The sequence below is a fragment of the Passer montanus genome, unplaced genomic scaffold (genome assembly GCF_014805655.1).
Source record: "Passer montanus isolate IOZ18808 unplaced genomic scaffold, ASM1480565v1 scaffold82, whole genome shotgun sequence".
In the NCBI taxonomy this organism is placed as follows: domain Eukaryota; kingdom Metazoa; phylum Chordata; class Aves; order Passeriformes; family Passeridae; genus Passer; species Passer montanus.
This window is the reverse complement of record NW_024373479.1, coordinates 810344-826094: the sequence shown is the minus strand read 5'-3', so window position 1 is coordinate 826094 and position 15751 is coordinate 810344. Positions and strand designations below refer to the sequence as shown.

The following is a 15751-nucleotide window of genomic DNA, read 5'->3' as shown; positions in this document are numbered from 1 at the left end:
GAGCCCCTTCCTGCCTTGTGGTGGGAGCTGGGGCTTGCCTGGAGCTCCTGCTAACTCACCCCAGGGCTGACACCTGATGGGTGCAGGTACGTGACGTGAGTCAGGTGACACTGTGGCCAGGAGAGGGACAGAGAACCTGAGCTGTCTGCAGGGGTTAGGTACTGACACCCAACCACAGTCATCTTGTCCCCAGCCTGGCTTGGTGGGTTTTGCTCCTGGTGTTTTCCTGGCTGCTCGGCATGCCCAGAGGTGGTGCTGCTTTGGTGGGGCTCTGGCAGCTCATCTCAGACTCAGAGCAAGTGTTGGATAAATAAACTGTGTGTTTTTGCCAACGTGCACCTTGGCTTTTAACACTGGGAGGAGAGTTATATTTTAATAAGGTGAGGCTGGATGGGAGGAAGAGTCTTGCTGAAGTGGGGCTGCCCGTGGGTACATGGTTCATTCGTGGATGGCTGTTCTTTAATTATTGTGACTGGGAAGAGCCATGCTCCTCAAATGATACATGGGTTTGGCATTAAGTGAATCCTGAATTTAAATAATAATAATAATAATAATAGTACCCTAGCCAGGTTTTCCCTCTAACCTGTTAGATGTGGCTCCCTCCTGGAAGGTGGGTAATGCATGCTGGAAGCCCGTTAGTGCCAAGAAAGATTTCTAGTCTTTTAATTAAAAGCTGGGTGCTGCTGCTGCCAACAGCATCCTCCTCTCCTTTCCAATTTGATCTGAAAGAGAGGAGGAGGGAGCTGGTCCCTGCTACTCTGAGGGAAGGGTTTGGGCTGTCAGTCACTCTTAAGTACATGGCTAATTTGGGGCTTTGTGGAGATGCTTGAATTCCAAAAGCAAGTCTAGTTTTCAGAAGCTTTCTCCTCAGCAGCACTAACTCTGGCATAGCCATGCATGGGCTTAGTGTGCTGCTTGCTGTTGGAGTCACACAGGGGTGCCTGGCTCTCTCTGTGCATTTCATGGCATGAGATGCTGCCTCTGGCCTCTGGCCCCTGCTGCAGGAGTGGGATGTTTCCAGGCAAAGTGTCCTGCAGTTGCAGCCTGCCTACACTCCTCCTTATGGGCTGTCTTTTCTTGCTCCTGAATTTGTAAAGGAAGAATCACAGAGACTGATGAGGATATAGTAGGAGAGTGTGGCCCTGTGCTCCTGGCTTTGACCCTGGTGTTGGCTAGAAACTGAATTTCTGTCCTAGAGAAAATTCCCTCATCAGAGAGACTTTTATTGCAACCAGAGGTAGAGGAGAGAACTGAGGAGAAAACCACAACTGTTTTTAGGGGGAGAGAAATGCAGAAAGGTCCTGTGCTGATAGCACTGAATCACCATTTTTAGTTCCCTAGCTTTGCAGATGGAAGCTGTTGTCAGCTCTGCTTCCTCTGAAAGATGGGAATATTCCAGTGAAGCAGCTGCAGACCCATCATTGCCATTTTCCCATGGAAAATGTTGATATTATTAAAAGGGCACTTTCTGTCAGAGAAGCATTCTGCCAGACGTTTCCTGACCTGGCTTTGTACTTAACCTTTTGTCTCATTTTCTCCATCTGTAAAATGGATGTGCTTATTCTCAGCCACCTGTATAAAATGCTGGTATTTGTGGATTAAGTTATGACCACGTGGTCTTATTTAAGATTGAATTCCTGTGAAAGACTCATCTGCTTTCATGGCAATTCCCCATGGAGCCAGTCCGATCTCTCACATAGGTAGGAACTTTAAAAATGCAAACATTAAACAAATCCAAAGTTTATTATTGTCAAATTATGTTCATCCATCTATTTAATCTGTGTGATGTGCAAATTATCAATTTATTTTACCACTGCTTCTGTGTGTCCTGGGAAGATTATTTCTTGTCCCTCTTCCAGCCTGCTGAAGAGATGTTACTTTAACATTTGCTTTGTGTAAATTAATCACGATGACATATCAGCAAGATTTTTGAGCAAACTTCTCAACCAGGATGACAGATATTTTATTTGGTGAATCCCTTTTGTTGTTGCTGTTGATAACAAAAGCAAGGAGAGGGGAGGAATGAGCTGTGTTTCTTGTCTCAGTTTTGTCTGTACCTAATTGACTGTAGGGGCTGCAGTATTTCTGTTTAGTCTTTGTTCATCAAAAAAAAGTATGTTACAAACTCTAATAAATCAAAAGCTAATCTGGGATATGAAAAGACACTTTCTTTGCAGCAGATGAAACAATTAGTAGCAGCTCAGTTTTAATGTAGTCTGTGTTAGAGCCAGAGCTGCTAAGGATGATGTGTTTATTCCATAGCTTGGCAGTTTGCAAATTTTGTTACTTTCAAAGGAGTTCTTACGGATGTTTTGGTCATGTGCTGTTTGCTTTGGTAGGTTGACAGAGTTTCAAGATACACCAACCAGTCAGCTGACCATAGATGAGTTTATGAAAATTGACTTGGAGGAAGAATGTGATCCTCCTTCGTTTACAGCTGGTCAAAAAAAATTGAAGATACAGCAGGTAAATTCTGAATTGAATGCTGTCTGTGGTTCTTTCCTCTCTCCTCCCTCTGTGCATTCCCTTTTGAATTTAGTTAATGCTAAATCCTAACTGACCAGCCCTTGGTAAGATTTAGTACATTTATTTTGAGGTTCTTGAGAGAGGGATGAGTATTAGTGCATATGGTACCCATTAACTAAAGATATTTTTTGGTTTATTGGCAAAGTAATTTGGAGTTTCCCAATTAAAAATGTCGTGGGATTAGAAACCATGCACTGTTTTTAAGGTGATACCTGTGGTTAGAAGAAGTGCCATTACAGAGAACTCCTTAAAAATAGATATGAAAACAATAACCCATTTATTTTAATGGGACTGCTGGTGGTTTGGTGTGGTACAACACCCACTTCCACAGAGATCAGTTCTCATGTGGCTTAATTGTTTTACAAATCATGAACTAAAGCTGGCAGCAGAGGAGAAGATTTTACTGCTGTCATAGCCAATTCTTATATTATTGGTTGGTTAGGGTTTTTGCTTGCTGTAACTGTGCTATCATTTAAGGTCTGTAGGGGTGTTAGTGATGTTCTCAAGAGCCAGCCTGGTGCTGTAGGTCAGAGCTTCACTCTGCCATCACCCATGTGCTCTGACTGGTGTGGGCACTCCAGTCTCAGCACTGTCCTTGCACTTCTCACATCTACAGGCACAGTCACAGGATCTGACTGCTGGAGAATGAGGCCTTTTATTTACAGCTTGCCAGTCTGGAGGCTCTTTTTGAAGTATAAAGATGGGGGAGATAACATTTTGAAATTGGTCAGTGTTTTGAGACCTGTCTGTCATGGCTGTCTGACATTACAAAGTAATTTCAGTGGTGATTCAAAACCTGCTTATGCTTTTGAAATACCCAGCTGTTCTCTGTCTCTATGTACAGCTCACAAACAGTTTACAATTGTGCCTATTTTTTTAGTAATTTCATGTTTATTTTGTCTATTGTCATTTCAGCTTGAAAAGGCATTATCAAAAAAGCTGGAGGATTTTGAAGGTATGAGTTGTGTTTAGTGTAACATATCACTCATTTCTTCAATATTACATCAATGATTGCTGAGTTTTATTTTTATTTCAACACCACAGGAGAAATATCGAGCTACCAAGATGAAATAGAGAGTGAATTAGAAAACAGTAGACCGAAAGCAAAAGGCGTATTTGCAAATTTCACTAAAGATGGTAAGTCTATAAAGTCTTATGACTCCTTAAATAGTATTGAGCTCAGATCTGGCAGTCTGGAGTGTATGAACGTTATGGTGATAAATGTGATCATATATATACTTGCATAGTACAAGATCTCTTGTGTTGGGGTCTCTCTGCCAAATAGGTGGTTCATAAATCAGTCCTCAAAACAACCACATTGTTCATTTCAGGGATAGTTCATTAATGATTTCAGTTGTTTCTCTTTCCTGGTGCGGTATAAACTTGGCACTGGCACCTGAGAATGTTTCTTTTTATCACTGAAGGTGCAGTGGACCAGTATCTAGACCCTTCTGTTGCCAAATTCCCCAGTTGACTTCCCATATGGAAGGGCTTTGTGCAGGTTTAACTGGCTATTTTTAATTTGTAATTATACCAGGAAATAGCTGACTTCTCTCAAAAAGCCCTTTTACCTAATATGAGAGGATGATGCTTCTATTTTAACTGGTGACTGTAGTCACAAAAATACATTTTAATAGTCAAGGTAATGAGTTTGAAGAGCATCTGGAAACTCCATGTATTTATACACTGAAGTAAAATATTGTGTATTTCTTTTACAGATTTCTTCTAAAGATTTCTATTCTTTAAGTGAGCGCCTCTCTATTTATTTAGTTTCTGTAACAGATGGTATGCAATGATCTGTTGGGTTTTTTCCCCTTACAGATTCTATAGATGATAATGCCTCTAGCATTTTTGGAGAGGAGGAGGCAGAAGATGAGGAGCTAGAAGCAGCTGCTAATCACTTAAACAAGGACTTTTATGATGAACTTAATGAGAAGGATAGAGGTAAAAGGAATGAAGATGGGGAATGCAGAAATGGAAATGAAACTCTTGTAAGACCCCCTGCACTGGAATCCTTGCTTGGCCCACTGCCCACCGCTGCTAGTCTTGGCATAACAGAGTCCATCAGAGAGTGCATATCCACAAAGGACCAAGAGCCTGGTGAGTAGGAGTTCAGCTCAGAGCAGAAACTGGACACAGGCAGCCAGCTGTGGGTTTGTTGTGTCATTTCCATGAATCTTGTTGGTTACTGTGGTAGCGATTCCGTGAATTGCTGAGACGTCGGGGTGCAGGAGCTGCGAGGCTGGATGGGACCAGTGGTCTTGGTTGTTGATGTGGTTGTTGACATCTGCTCTTCTGGAAGCTGCAGGAAAATCTGGGGTGCCTAATTATTTTCTGAAGCCTGAGAATGTGTATCTCTTGGTTAAGCTGATAGTTGATTTGCAGTCATATGATAGCTGATGGGCATATTTCAAGCCATGCACTCTCAATTAGGAAATTGGAGGAAGCAGGTTCCTGTAAATATGACTGGAAATTAAAACCCAAGTATGAGAATCTTAGATCAAGGCAGACTTTCTCAGGAGACATTTTACTGGAGTCAAACATGATGCAGTCTGTCTCTGATTGAGAGACAAATGGCAAACATTTAAAATGTTTGCAAGAGGAAATAACTGGTGTTGTGCTTTTTTCTTTGATACAAACTTCAGTGTGTATTGTGCTGGTTTTGCTCCGTTTTTCTTAAAACCACAGATCTGTTTGCATCATACAGCTCTGTATAGCACAGTGGGAGCAGGACTGATCAACTAAAGAAGCCAGTTTTGCCAGAGCCAGTATTGCAAACAGTCATCCAGGCATGTTTGTTTGCTTTCTCGTACATGTGCTTGAACTTTGTGGAGACAGCTTTTTTTTTTTTAATTCCTTTTGCATCTTAATGACTCTGAAAAAAACATATCTAAGGGGCATTTTATTCTTTATCACAGTTAATTTTTCCATCATAAGACACACCCATCTGAATCTGTTTTGTCAGCTTACTTGGAGGTCTGTGCAGCAGAACATTTTGTTATCCAAACTGTTGTGAAGCTGATTCCTGTTCAACAGTAGATGAACTGAACACATTCAGATTCTTACTACTTAGTGTTCAGTCTCCAGAAACATAGCAGGATGACTGCACGTTTTAATTTTGTACAAACAAATTGATATAGAAACAGTTGAGTGGCTTTGGTTTTGCTTTAATTACAATGAAGAAAATGGATGGCTCATGGCTTGTCTTTCTCCTGGAAATCAGCGTTTTGTGTCGCAGAGAGGTCAGCCATGGCTAGAAGCTGTTGTTGTCTGGGTGGCCAGTGACCTGTAAAAAGGAGTTCCCAGTGATGGACATTTCTCAGCTGGCATTGCTATTGACCATTTTAATGGGCAGGCTGAGGACTGAGTGTAAGATGAAGCTAAGCTGGTTAGCCAGGGAGGTTCCTCTGAGTTGGGCTTCAGGCGGGTGGGCAGGAGAGTGCAGGGCTGCTCATGCCATGGCTTGTCTGCCTTTGCTGTTTGTTTTCTTGCAAAAGTGGAGGATGTGCCAAATGAACTGAATTTCGAAACCAAGCAGGTTTCAGTATGTTCACTCTCTTCTCCTGCATCTGAGAAATCATTGCAGGTGTTTGAACAAGTACTTATTTTCTTAACATGTTATGAAGCACATATGCAAAATTGCTGTTTTGTTTTCATTTTGATTATAAATGCTGCCCCAATCTTTGTTGGATTTGGAGTTTTAATTTGGGTGGTGAGGAGGATGTTTGAAGGAGTTTTGGGTGGATTTCTTCGTTGTTTTGTTTCATTTTGTTTTTGTGACTCTGCTAATTTATTTTAACAATTTAGAAGTTGTGTGTTAAGTCCAATTCAGTTTGGTTATGCCTGCACTGCAGGGTAGTCAATCTGGGTGCAGTTCCCAGTCTCCAGGCCCTTGCCATGCAGTGTCTGTGTAGTGTGGGTGCATCCCAATGATATGTGCATCATCCCCCTGAGGACCTGGTTTCCTTTGGGAAATCATCTGTGCTCAGGAGCTGTAATGGAACCTTGTATTTTGGGTGAGTGGGAACCAGGTCTAGCAGACAGGTTGGGAGGTACATCTGGCTTGCAGTTGGCTTGTTATTATGTAGAATAAAGAAAAGCTCCTAAGATGCCTCATGCTGGTTACCTTTGTGTCGTAGCTGTGAACCTGATGAAAACCAGTGCAGATCATTCTGGCACCTCAGGCAATGTTGTTGAGCTCTGCCTCATAGCTCTGGGAAGTCTGAGAAGGTATTATTTTCTTCTGTCAGACCAACTGGTACAGTTGTAAAACTTAGACATTTTCCAGGTTTGTGGGCCTTTTTTCAGGCCTGAAAAAGAAATGACAGTTTTCAAAACTAAATACAGGATGAGAGCAGTTGCTCAGAGTTTAAATTGAGATAGCACAGTTATAGACTGTCTTGAAACAAAAGTAGTTGGTAAGCGTGGAGGGAGGAGGAAAAGCTCACAAAATTTCCTGCATTTATCCTGTGTATTTGAATTTGGTTTAGTGCAGTTTATATTGTGAATTGCAGCTGGCCATGGCTTTGTTGTGGTAGTTCATGTTCCAAGATCTAAGTTTACTGAGGAGGGAGAGATCTCCTGCTGGGCTCCCCACGTTGGATGGGTGAATCATGTCCAGCCAGTTCAGCAGCTGGAAGCAGCATGCCTGGTGCTGCATGGTGAGGATGCCCAGCAAACTCTTGTGGTGATGTGCTGCAGACAGGGCAGGTGGCTCCTAAATAGGAGCTCAGCAAACAGGTGCAATGTTTGGCCTCCTTGAGTGCAGGGTATCTCTCCTCCTCGCTGTAATGATCTCTCTTCCTCAAAAAACCTCTGCTGCAGGTACCTTCTACAAAGTTTGGCTTTGGCATGTGGTAATTCAGTTTATAATTGCCTACATGAGCTGCTTTGGGAAATCTTCCACCTTTGTGCTGCAGTGGCAGCAGCAGCAGGTTTCTCACAAACTGCTTATGCGGATAAGACTTAAGTGCAGAGCTGAAATATTAGGAAAAAGTAAGTGTATTTTTGCTCCACTTACAATTGGTATTTGTGCAGTGTGAGCTTGTCTGTATGAATGTTTTATGAAAAGCACAGTATTTTAACAAATTTGCATGACAAAGACAGCATGTAAGGTACCGGGTTAATGAGTCTGAGGCAGTAAAGTGCTTAGAATAAACACTGCATTTGACTGTTTTTTTCCTACAAAATGTATTAATTTGCAGCGATTTTAAGATGAAAACTATTTCTCTCTTATTCTTCATTATAAAAGTGCTTTATGATGAGTTGTCAGTTTCAGAGATGGAGACCAGGTACATCAGTCTGCCTGTTTTCCTGGCCATGCAGCATCCCAGCATCCTCTCCACACTCGATATGCTCTTTTGGATTCACAGTTCCTCCAAAAAAAGTGCATCATTTCTTTTAGGAGACTATCACAGTCAATATAATGGAGTTTGTTCTCAAGAAATAACATCCTTTGGTGTGAAATTTCTCTCTGCAATTTATTTTATGTCTTTTTTCATACCATTTCAAATATTTTATCATCTTCCTTGGTGTTTCTGTCATTTTGCTGTTTGCTGGCTGTCACCTTGTCCTTCCCACATGGGCTGTACACTGCCAGTTCATCTCTTGCCACACGAACAAAACGTGGGGAAGGTCTGATAATAGCAGAGATAAAGGTAAAATACAGGGTGTAAATTACTGAATGACTTTATATAACTTCCCCTTCATAATCTAGGTAAGGTTTGAGACCTGATTTATGTTTTGTTTTGAGTCAAAAATTCACATGCAGTCATGCAGGGCAGTAATTTCAGGTAATGTGTGTGCGGTGGGTGGTAACGTGCTCCTGCACGTCCCCATGAAAGCAAGCGGCTTCAGCAGTGAGCAATCCCTGTGCAAGTACCATCTTGTGCCTGCTCAGGCACCCCGCACTCACTCCTGCTTCACAGAGAATACATGGGAAAGCTTCACAATTAGCAGTTTGCTTATTTATTGCTCCTCGTATCTACGCCTCCATTAGTGCTGCAAGCGTGATCTGGCAGGGGCTGAGGTTGAAGGATATTGCCATTGATTTCCGTGGGTGTTAAAGACCCCGTGCAGGCAGTGCTCATTGATCGTGGTCCTTGTCCTGTGTGCCAGCACTGTTCAGCTCCTCACTCAAGGAGGATGGGAAACATGGCCAAAGGTGATCTGATCTGAGGTGGGGATGGGCTCATCCTCCTGGGTCTTACTCTTGTCTTCTGCATTTCATCTCCTGCAGCCTCCAGTTCCTACTTTCTACTTCATCCTGGCCTTGGGGTTTCACCAGTCCTTCTGTGAGCAGATTCAGCTCCCTTACCCAGCAAGAACCACACATGTGTGTTCTATCCTCCTCCTTTTTTTGACAGCAGCAGATGACCAGTGCCAGCAGCACTGTGGGCAGGGGAGATGGCAGAAATGTGACATTTCTGGCGGGGTCTGAGCTGCCATGGAAGGATGCTTGAGGGTCTGCAGGCATGTGCCAAGGAGAGTTGTTGACCCCACCTAGGATCCCAGCATGGATTGCAGGATGGTGAGCAGCAGGCTCACTGCTGGTGCTGTTGTTGCTCCATCATTGGTTGGGTGTTAGATCCCTCTTTGGACTGATTTCTTCTTCCAGCATCCTTTCTTTCTCAGATTTTGTCTGAACACATCAGTGCAAACTGTTTGGAAATATATAAATGTATATGTTACATACAAAAGATTGTTCAATTGTTTCAATTGTTCAGTCTTTAGAACAGATGTGTTAGGGGAGGCTTATCACCATGTTCCAGTATTTAAAGGGTGTGTACAGAGAGGATGGAGATCATTTTGTGCAAGGAGTCAAATGGAAAAGACAAGGGGTAATGGGTGAGATTTTGATTGGGCAGAAATGAAAATTTTTTCATGGTGAGATCATCCTTTGGATTAATCTCCCCAGGGAAGTGATGGATACTCCAAAATAGGACACTGATAAGATTTGCCTGGACAGAGTGCTGGCCCATCTTGTGTTGACTATGAAAAGTTGGCCCAGATGATCCTTAATATCTCTTTCAACCTGTTGTTCTTTGATTCTATGATATAATCAGTAGAGAGAACATTAGGAAGCCCTACTGCAAATAATTGCTGCACACATGAGAAATAAAGCTGCTGAGTTTAGTGCTAATTGTGTTACATACTGAGGGGACACTTGGTCATCAGTGCAAGCGTGCGTGTCCCCATCCTGATTGCTCCTCTGGCCTCTGGCTTCAGCACTCCCATTGCTTCAGTGGTTTTATGCCCCACCTGTGGAAATGAGCCCTGTGCATGACCTGCTTGGTGCCACCTTCCTTGTGCACAGCCTTCCAAGCACTTCGAGGGTTTGATCTTTGTCTCCGTGTGCTGTTTGCTCGCTGGAAAATATTTTCTGTGGCAGGACTAGCTCTTTCCCAATTCCAAGATCTAAACAATAAAAACCTTGGTACAAGCTGATCTTTCTCCTCTGGCCTCTGTGTGCCTGTGCTTGGCAGTCTTGATAGGCTGTATCCCTGATTGAGCCTTCATTACGCTGTTAATGAGATGTGAAGAGCTTGCTGCAGCCAGCACGGTAATACAAGACCACCAGCTGCTTTGAGTGCAGTTTTTTGATACCTGGAGTCTTGGGTGTGAATTACAGATGACAGGATTTTCTTACTTGGCTATGTATGTCACTCACACACAAGTGCTGCGTGTGCGTGTCTCACTCCAGAATCCATGTGAGTGCTTTTTCATGCAGGATCTTTGCATTTCATTAAGGGATAGGAATGCCATAAATTCATTCCATATTCATGCCTTGAGTAACTAGAAAGGTTAAGGGATGAAAACTAATCATAGAGTTTGGCTGAAGGATTTTTAAACAAATTTAGATGGGGTTTTGGAGAGAGACCTGCAGTTTGTTAGAGCCATCAAGGGGATAAATTTGAGTGAAAGCATAAGCTGCATCATGTGAATACATTTTTATAGCATTTGTGGCTGTTTTAGGAATTTTCCAAAGGATTAGGTTGTCAATACAGACACTCCCTATAGGAAAATTTGTGTCATTTTTGTCAGAAGTTTTGGTCAAAAAGAAGTGCCCCAGAGTAATGGGTGCTGGGGTCAGGAAAAGATACTGGAAATTTGGGTTCAGGTTCCTGAGCCAAGTGAAGAAGACCCATCTGTTAAACATTACTTGGCTATGTTGCCTGTGAATAAAGGCCCTTAGCACCTGGCTGACCAGCCTGGCTGTCCTGTTATCCCCCTCCTACCCCAGCTGTTTTAGAGGAGAGGGTTTCTTTCTTTCTTTCTTTTGGTTTGATAAAATTCTGGTCTGGAATGGGGAATGTTAAAATCCTGAAAGATTTTCCAGGCTTGGATTTTTATATTTTTGTTTTTGCCTGCTGTGTTGTGACTGCAGTGTCTTTTCTGTCTTGAATTTCTCTAATAAAAGCATGGTGGAAAATGAGCTTTATTTTCAGTTTGAGTAGCATAAAAGCCTTGCATTGCTCTTTGATGAGTCTAGCCAGCCTCTCAAGGCCTCATCCTCCCTTGCTTGAGGGAAAAAAGGGCAAAAAGCTGCATTTTCCTCTGGCTGCTTCAGCTGGCTGCTGGCCACAGGCTCTTTGGAGAAGGAGGTGGCAGCAGGGCTGTGTCTCTGGCTTGCAGAGGTTGGACATGTGGAAAAGGGGCTCTGTGGTGTCATTCCATGTGAGATAATTGACATGTGTGTGCTGTGGCACTCATCCTGCTTTCTAGAGGAGCAAGGAGAAGCAGCCAGCCCTAGCAGGTTTTTTATCCATTGTTTTCCATTGTGTTGATGGGAAGTCCAGGACTGCTGTCACCTGCTCTGGGTTTAGGATTAAGGAGGACAAGGCTAGGCAAGCAGGGAGGAGAAGCTCAGTTCGAGCTTTAGAAATGGACTTTTTTTCTGTGCCTAAATAACAGAATTGCATAAACAGTTGTTCCCCAGATACTAAGGGGGGGTTGTGTCCTGTGATTGACTGACATGCCTCACCATTTGTAGGTGCCAGTCCAAGGTTTTCCTTCTGTTGTGCTTTCTTTTCAAGATTCTCTCCTCTCTGTACTCCCAAGCATCTGAAAAGATGCTAGTTCTCTGCATGGGATATCCTTTCAGGGGCATTTATATTTCTCCTGTCTTTCTGGGGGTCAATTCTTAAGGAATCTGTGGAAGTTCAACCATCTAAAGAATCACTATCCTGCTCCTAATCCTTGGCTAAAATAGAATCATGGAGTTACAGAATGGTTTGGGTTGGAGAGGACCTTTAAAGGTCATCTAGTCCAAGACCCCTGCAGTGAGCAGGGACATCTTCAACAAGATCAGGTTGCTCAGAGTCCCATCCAACCTGACCTTGGATGTTTCCAGGCATGGGACATCCACCACCCTTTCCAGGGCAACCTGTTCCAGTGTTTTACCACCTTCAGCCCCATAAACTGCAGATTAAAACAAGACTGGGGAGGTGATGTTTGGTGGTGATGACTCAGACACCTACAGGCACTCAGAAAACCTGGCTAAAAGAACTCCCTGCTGGTATAAGAATTATTTGATCCTTTTCTGCCCCCGCCAGAGCTGGAGCCCAGTAATGCTCCCAGTTATTTTGGTGGGTGGCCCCTTTGCAGAAGAAACAGACATTCCTGCCCTGCCCTTCTGCCAAAAAGGAAGAAAAGTCATCAAAAAACTCAAGCGATAACCAAAATTTTTCTTCAAAGAGCTGTGGAAAGTGAAATATATGGAAGCTACAGAAAGGACCTTAAGTTTGCAGGGAAAGCTGACTGCTGAGGGGGATGTTATCCAAGCAATCCATCACAGTATCTGAAATGTCAGGAGTGGAGGCCTGGGTTCAGTTCAGGGAGTCTCCGTGGTCCCAGTTGTTATTGCGAATAAAGACTTATTAACCCAGGTCAAGGAGCCACAAAACGTGGCCTTGGAAGAGGGAAATACAGCGCCAGGAGATTTGCAAGGCTTAGCTACTTTGGGTTTAACACCGTGGGTGATAAATCTGTGTGCAGTGCTGTGGTGGATCCCAACCACTCGGGTTTGTCTGAAAAAGCTAAAATAATCCTCCGTTTAGTGCTTTATTTTCTGGTGGTACAGGTTCAGCTGGTAAAGGCGGTACCTGGAAACTGAAAATCCACCAAAGTAAGCCCTTTAAATGGAGTGCTGTTTCTGCAAGGTTTTAATGGTTTTGTGCAGCAGTTGTGTTGTTTTGCTTTTGTTCGGTAGCTCTGAATTTAGTTTGAAAAACTAATTCCTATATCCTCTTAAGGATTAACTTCATCACACCCCTAAACACTTCATCTGTGTTGTTTGTTGGCCTTAAATCTGTGGGACTGTCACAGCAGGCAGGATGCATGGGCTGGACTGTGACTTGTGTAGATGACCCTTGTAATTAGGGATTTCAGCTGTGGCACTGTGGACTCGGGATGAAAACAGCCCTGAGTTTAGCCTTGTATAATTGTAGTTTGACATTTTTAGTTTGCTAAATGCTTTCATAACTGAAAGGGATTTATTATCCAATAGGAAGAATATTAATGTTGACACTGTTGGCAATTAAAAACAATCCTGGAAACGGAATTTTACTTCTCCTGATTGCTTTTGAAATAATTTGTTTTTCAATGTTACTTTAGGATTGGTTCATTTATTAGGTCTTTTTTCCTTGTGTGACAATGAGATAATTGCTATTTATTTTTTATCCTGCAAGCAATTATAATCAAAGCAGCCAAATATAGAGTCTGCTTTGACCTGGAATCAGAGTGACCTGTCAGCATGAGGCTACTGTAGTCTTTAGCTTTTCAATTTAATTTTATTTCATAGGCACTCACCAGAATGCATTTAGCAGGGCTGAAAAAATTCTGGGTAGAGTTTTGGGTGTTCATTAATTACAGTGGTGCAGAGCCAAAGAAGTGGGCAGATAAGAACAACTTTGGGTTGGTTATTAATAGCAAAAATTGTGATCTTTTATCTCGGGTTGGGTGGACTGTGTTGGACCAATGTCCCAAGTGCTCAGAGGAGGAGATGCTGGCAGCCTGCCAAGGGAGGGGTAGCTGCAAATTAAGGGAAAATTGCAAACAATTGTCTCTAGGGAGTTTCTGCAGCCAAGTTTTGCTGAAAGGAAGCAGAAGATACTTTATTTTTGAACTAAGCATTTTTAAGGTAAAGCTTGACTCTTATATTGAAACACACATGAACACATAAGAATGTAGAAGTTGTTTTCTGTTATGAAAGACCTGGACATCTACAACTGTGTAGCAGGAATAAGGGAATGAATATGAAATAAGAGTGAGTAAATAATGCTGTTAAGTAGTACCTGGAAAGAAATTTGCAGCAAGGAACGAGGCTCTTGAGACAGGTAGAAGCACAGAAGCCAGAAGTAAACAGCTGTGCAGGGGGCAGAAGGGTACCATTTTTCAGCAAATTCACGACTTACATGCCAGGTTTGATTTAGTTATGGTGGGGAAGCCACTGTGTGCTCACAGATGGGAAGGAAGTAAGACAGTGCTCTGTGACCAAATCCTTAGCACTAGCATGGGATCAGGGCAAAAGGCTGATTTGGGGAGTTGTGCTTAATGGTTCTTAATAATTCTGGCTAAAAGTGAAAAATGCAAATCCACGCTGCCATTGAAGTCACATATTGAAATGCAGGAGCATCTTATCAGCATGAAATGATGTCCCTGGTGGCAGTATTTTTTTTTGGCAGGGGCTTCCATGAAATAAAACACACTTCAGTAAGAAGTTGCTTTTCCATGAAGTCTCTCTTCTCACTTCAACCCAGAGTTTTCTGCACTTAGTGGGAGCAATTCTTTTGAGTCTCATGGCTCGGGAGCTGCTGCAAGACTATCTCAAAGCTCCTGTCCCAAGTTCTTTCCCCGTTTTATACTGCACTGTTTGGATTTGGCCTCCAGTCTAAGACAGAGCAGATTTGTTGGGATGTTGTGGGTGCTGTTGGTTGAGCTCAAGAAGTTCCTTGCCTCACTGGCTCATTCCCCTCCTATCTCCTGGCATCAGTGTGGTTGCCTCCCTCACCAGGTCTGTCAAAAATGTCACAGGTTTTGCAGGCTTTTTTAACGGCAGGGTTATTTTGATGGATGTGTGTTAGGGAATGACACCTTGGCAGGTGCAGTGGAAGGTGGGGGGCAGCAGAAGGAGGGGGCACAGGGCTGAGTAGGGGGGAAGGAACCAGCTCCCCCAGTTCAGCTGGGGCTGCAGGAGCATTTCAGAGCATGTCTTTGCAGCAGCAAAGAACGTGTATTTTGGAGGCTGAGAGTGGCATTTATGCTTGTGCTGAGGTTCCAGTGCTGGAAAAATTTTTACAATCCATCAGTGACTTGGAATTGACAATTTCAGGTATGCTCTTGCCCAAGGTCACTTTACATGCAGGGTCTTTTTAGAGAGTAAGGTTGTTTCTCAGAAGTTCAGCTCCTGAAATGCAACATTTAGAAATCTGGGAGCAATGGAGAAGTTTGGTTTAACAGGTGGGGAGGGAATTCAAAAAAGGTACGCCAAATTCTCTCCTGAAAAAGCCTCCTTTTAAATTCAAAGTTTATTGCTTTATCTTGACTTTTAGAAAACCCGCATGAAACTTCCTTGCCTTTGAAAGCTTGATAGAAACTCTTGAAGTACTTTGACTGAAACAGAAAATTTAATAGTGAGGCATTTTGAACACTGAACGATGTTTGTGGGCAGGTAATTTAAACAGGTACTAATATGGAACAGTGTTGTACTTGAAAGGCTACAACTGTTGTACACACATAAATGGGGGAAATATCACTGGGAGCAATAAAATCTAGGGATGCTTCATACTTCTTTCATTGCAAACAATTTTTATGGTATGGCCTGTGAAGCAATTGAAATGCAGAGAGCTGGCACATCACTAGATTGATAATTCTTCTTGCTTCTTATAGCTTATTCTCAGTACAGATGTCCCCAATTCTTTCTTTCTATCACATTAAAGTTTCTTGTCTGCTTCAATTTCATGCCTGCCTCAAACGTAGCATTTTTCAAAATTGTCCCTCCAATTTATTTTTTTTCCCTCTTAAAAAGTTTATATCAGATGAAACCTAACTGCTAGTTTCTATCCCAAGGTTTACACTTAAATTTTTAACAAGCTCGTTTTTAAGATTGGTCTTCCTTGAGAGAGCACTTGGCTGATCCATCAATAATTATGTAGTAATAAAGCAACTGTGTAAAAATGGCACCTTCGTGCTGAACAGATTGGTTTGCAGTGCCACTGACAAAGAT

At 42.7% G+C, this 15751-nt stretch overlaps 1 protein-coding gene across 1 annotated transcript in view; it reads left to right on the top strand.

The window, feature by feature from the left end:
- BRF1 (BRF1 RNA polymerase III transcription initiation factor subunit) overlaps positions 1 to 15751 on the top strand; it is a 171797-nt gene that overhangs the window by 95871 nt on the left and 60175 nt on the right. The window contains exons 8-11 of the mRNA XM_039732995.1: positions 2340 to 2466; positions 3442 to 3481; positions 3571 to 3663; positions 4348 to 4626. Of these exons, the coding sequence (XP_039588929.1) occupies positions 2340 to 2466; positions 3442 to 3481; positions 3571 to 3663; positions 4348 to 4626 (539 nt within the window). The remainder of the gene's footprint in view (positions 1 to 2339; positions 2467 to 3441; positions 3482 to 3570; positions 3664 to 4347; positions 4627 to 15751) is intronic.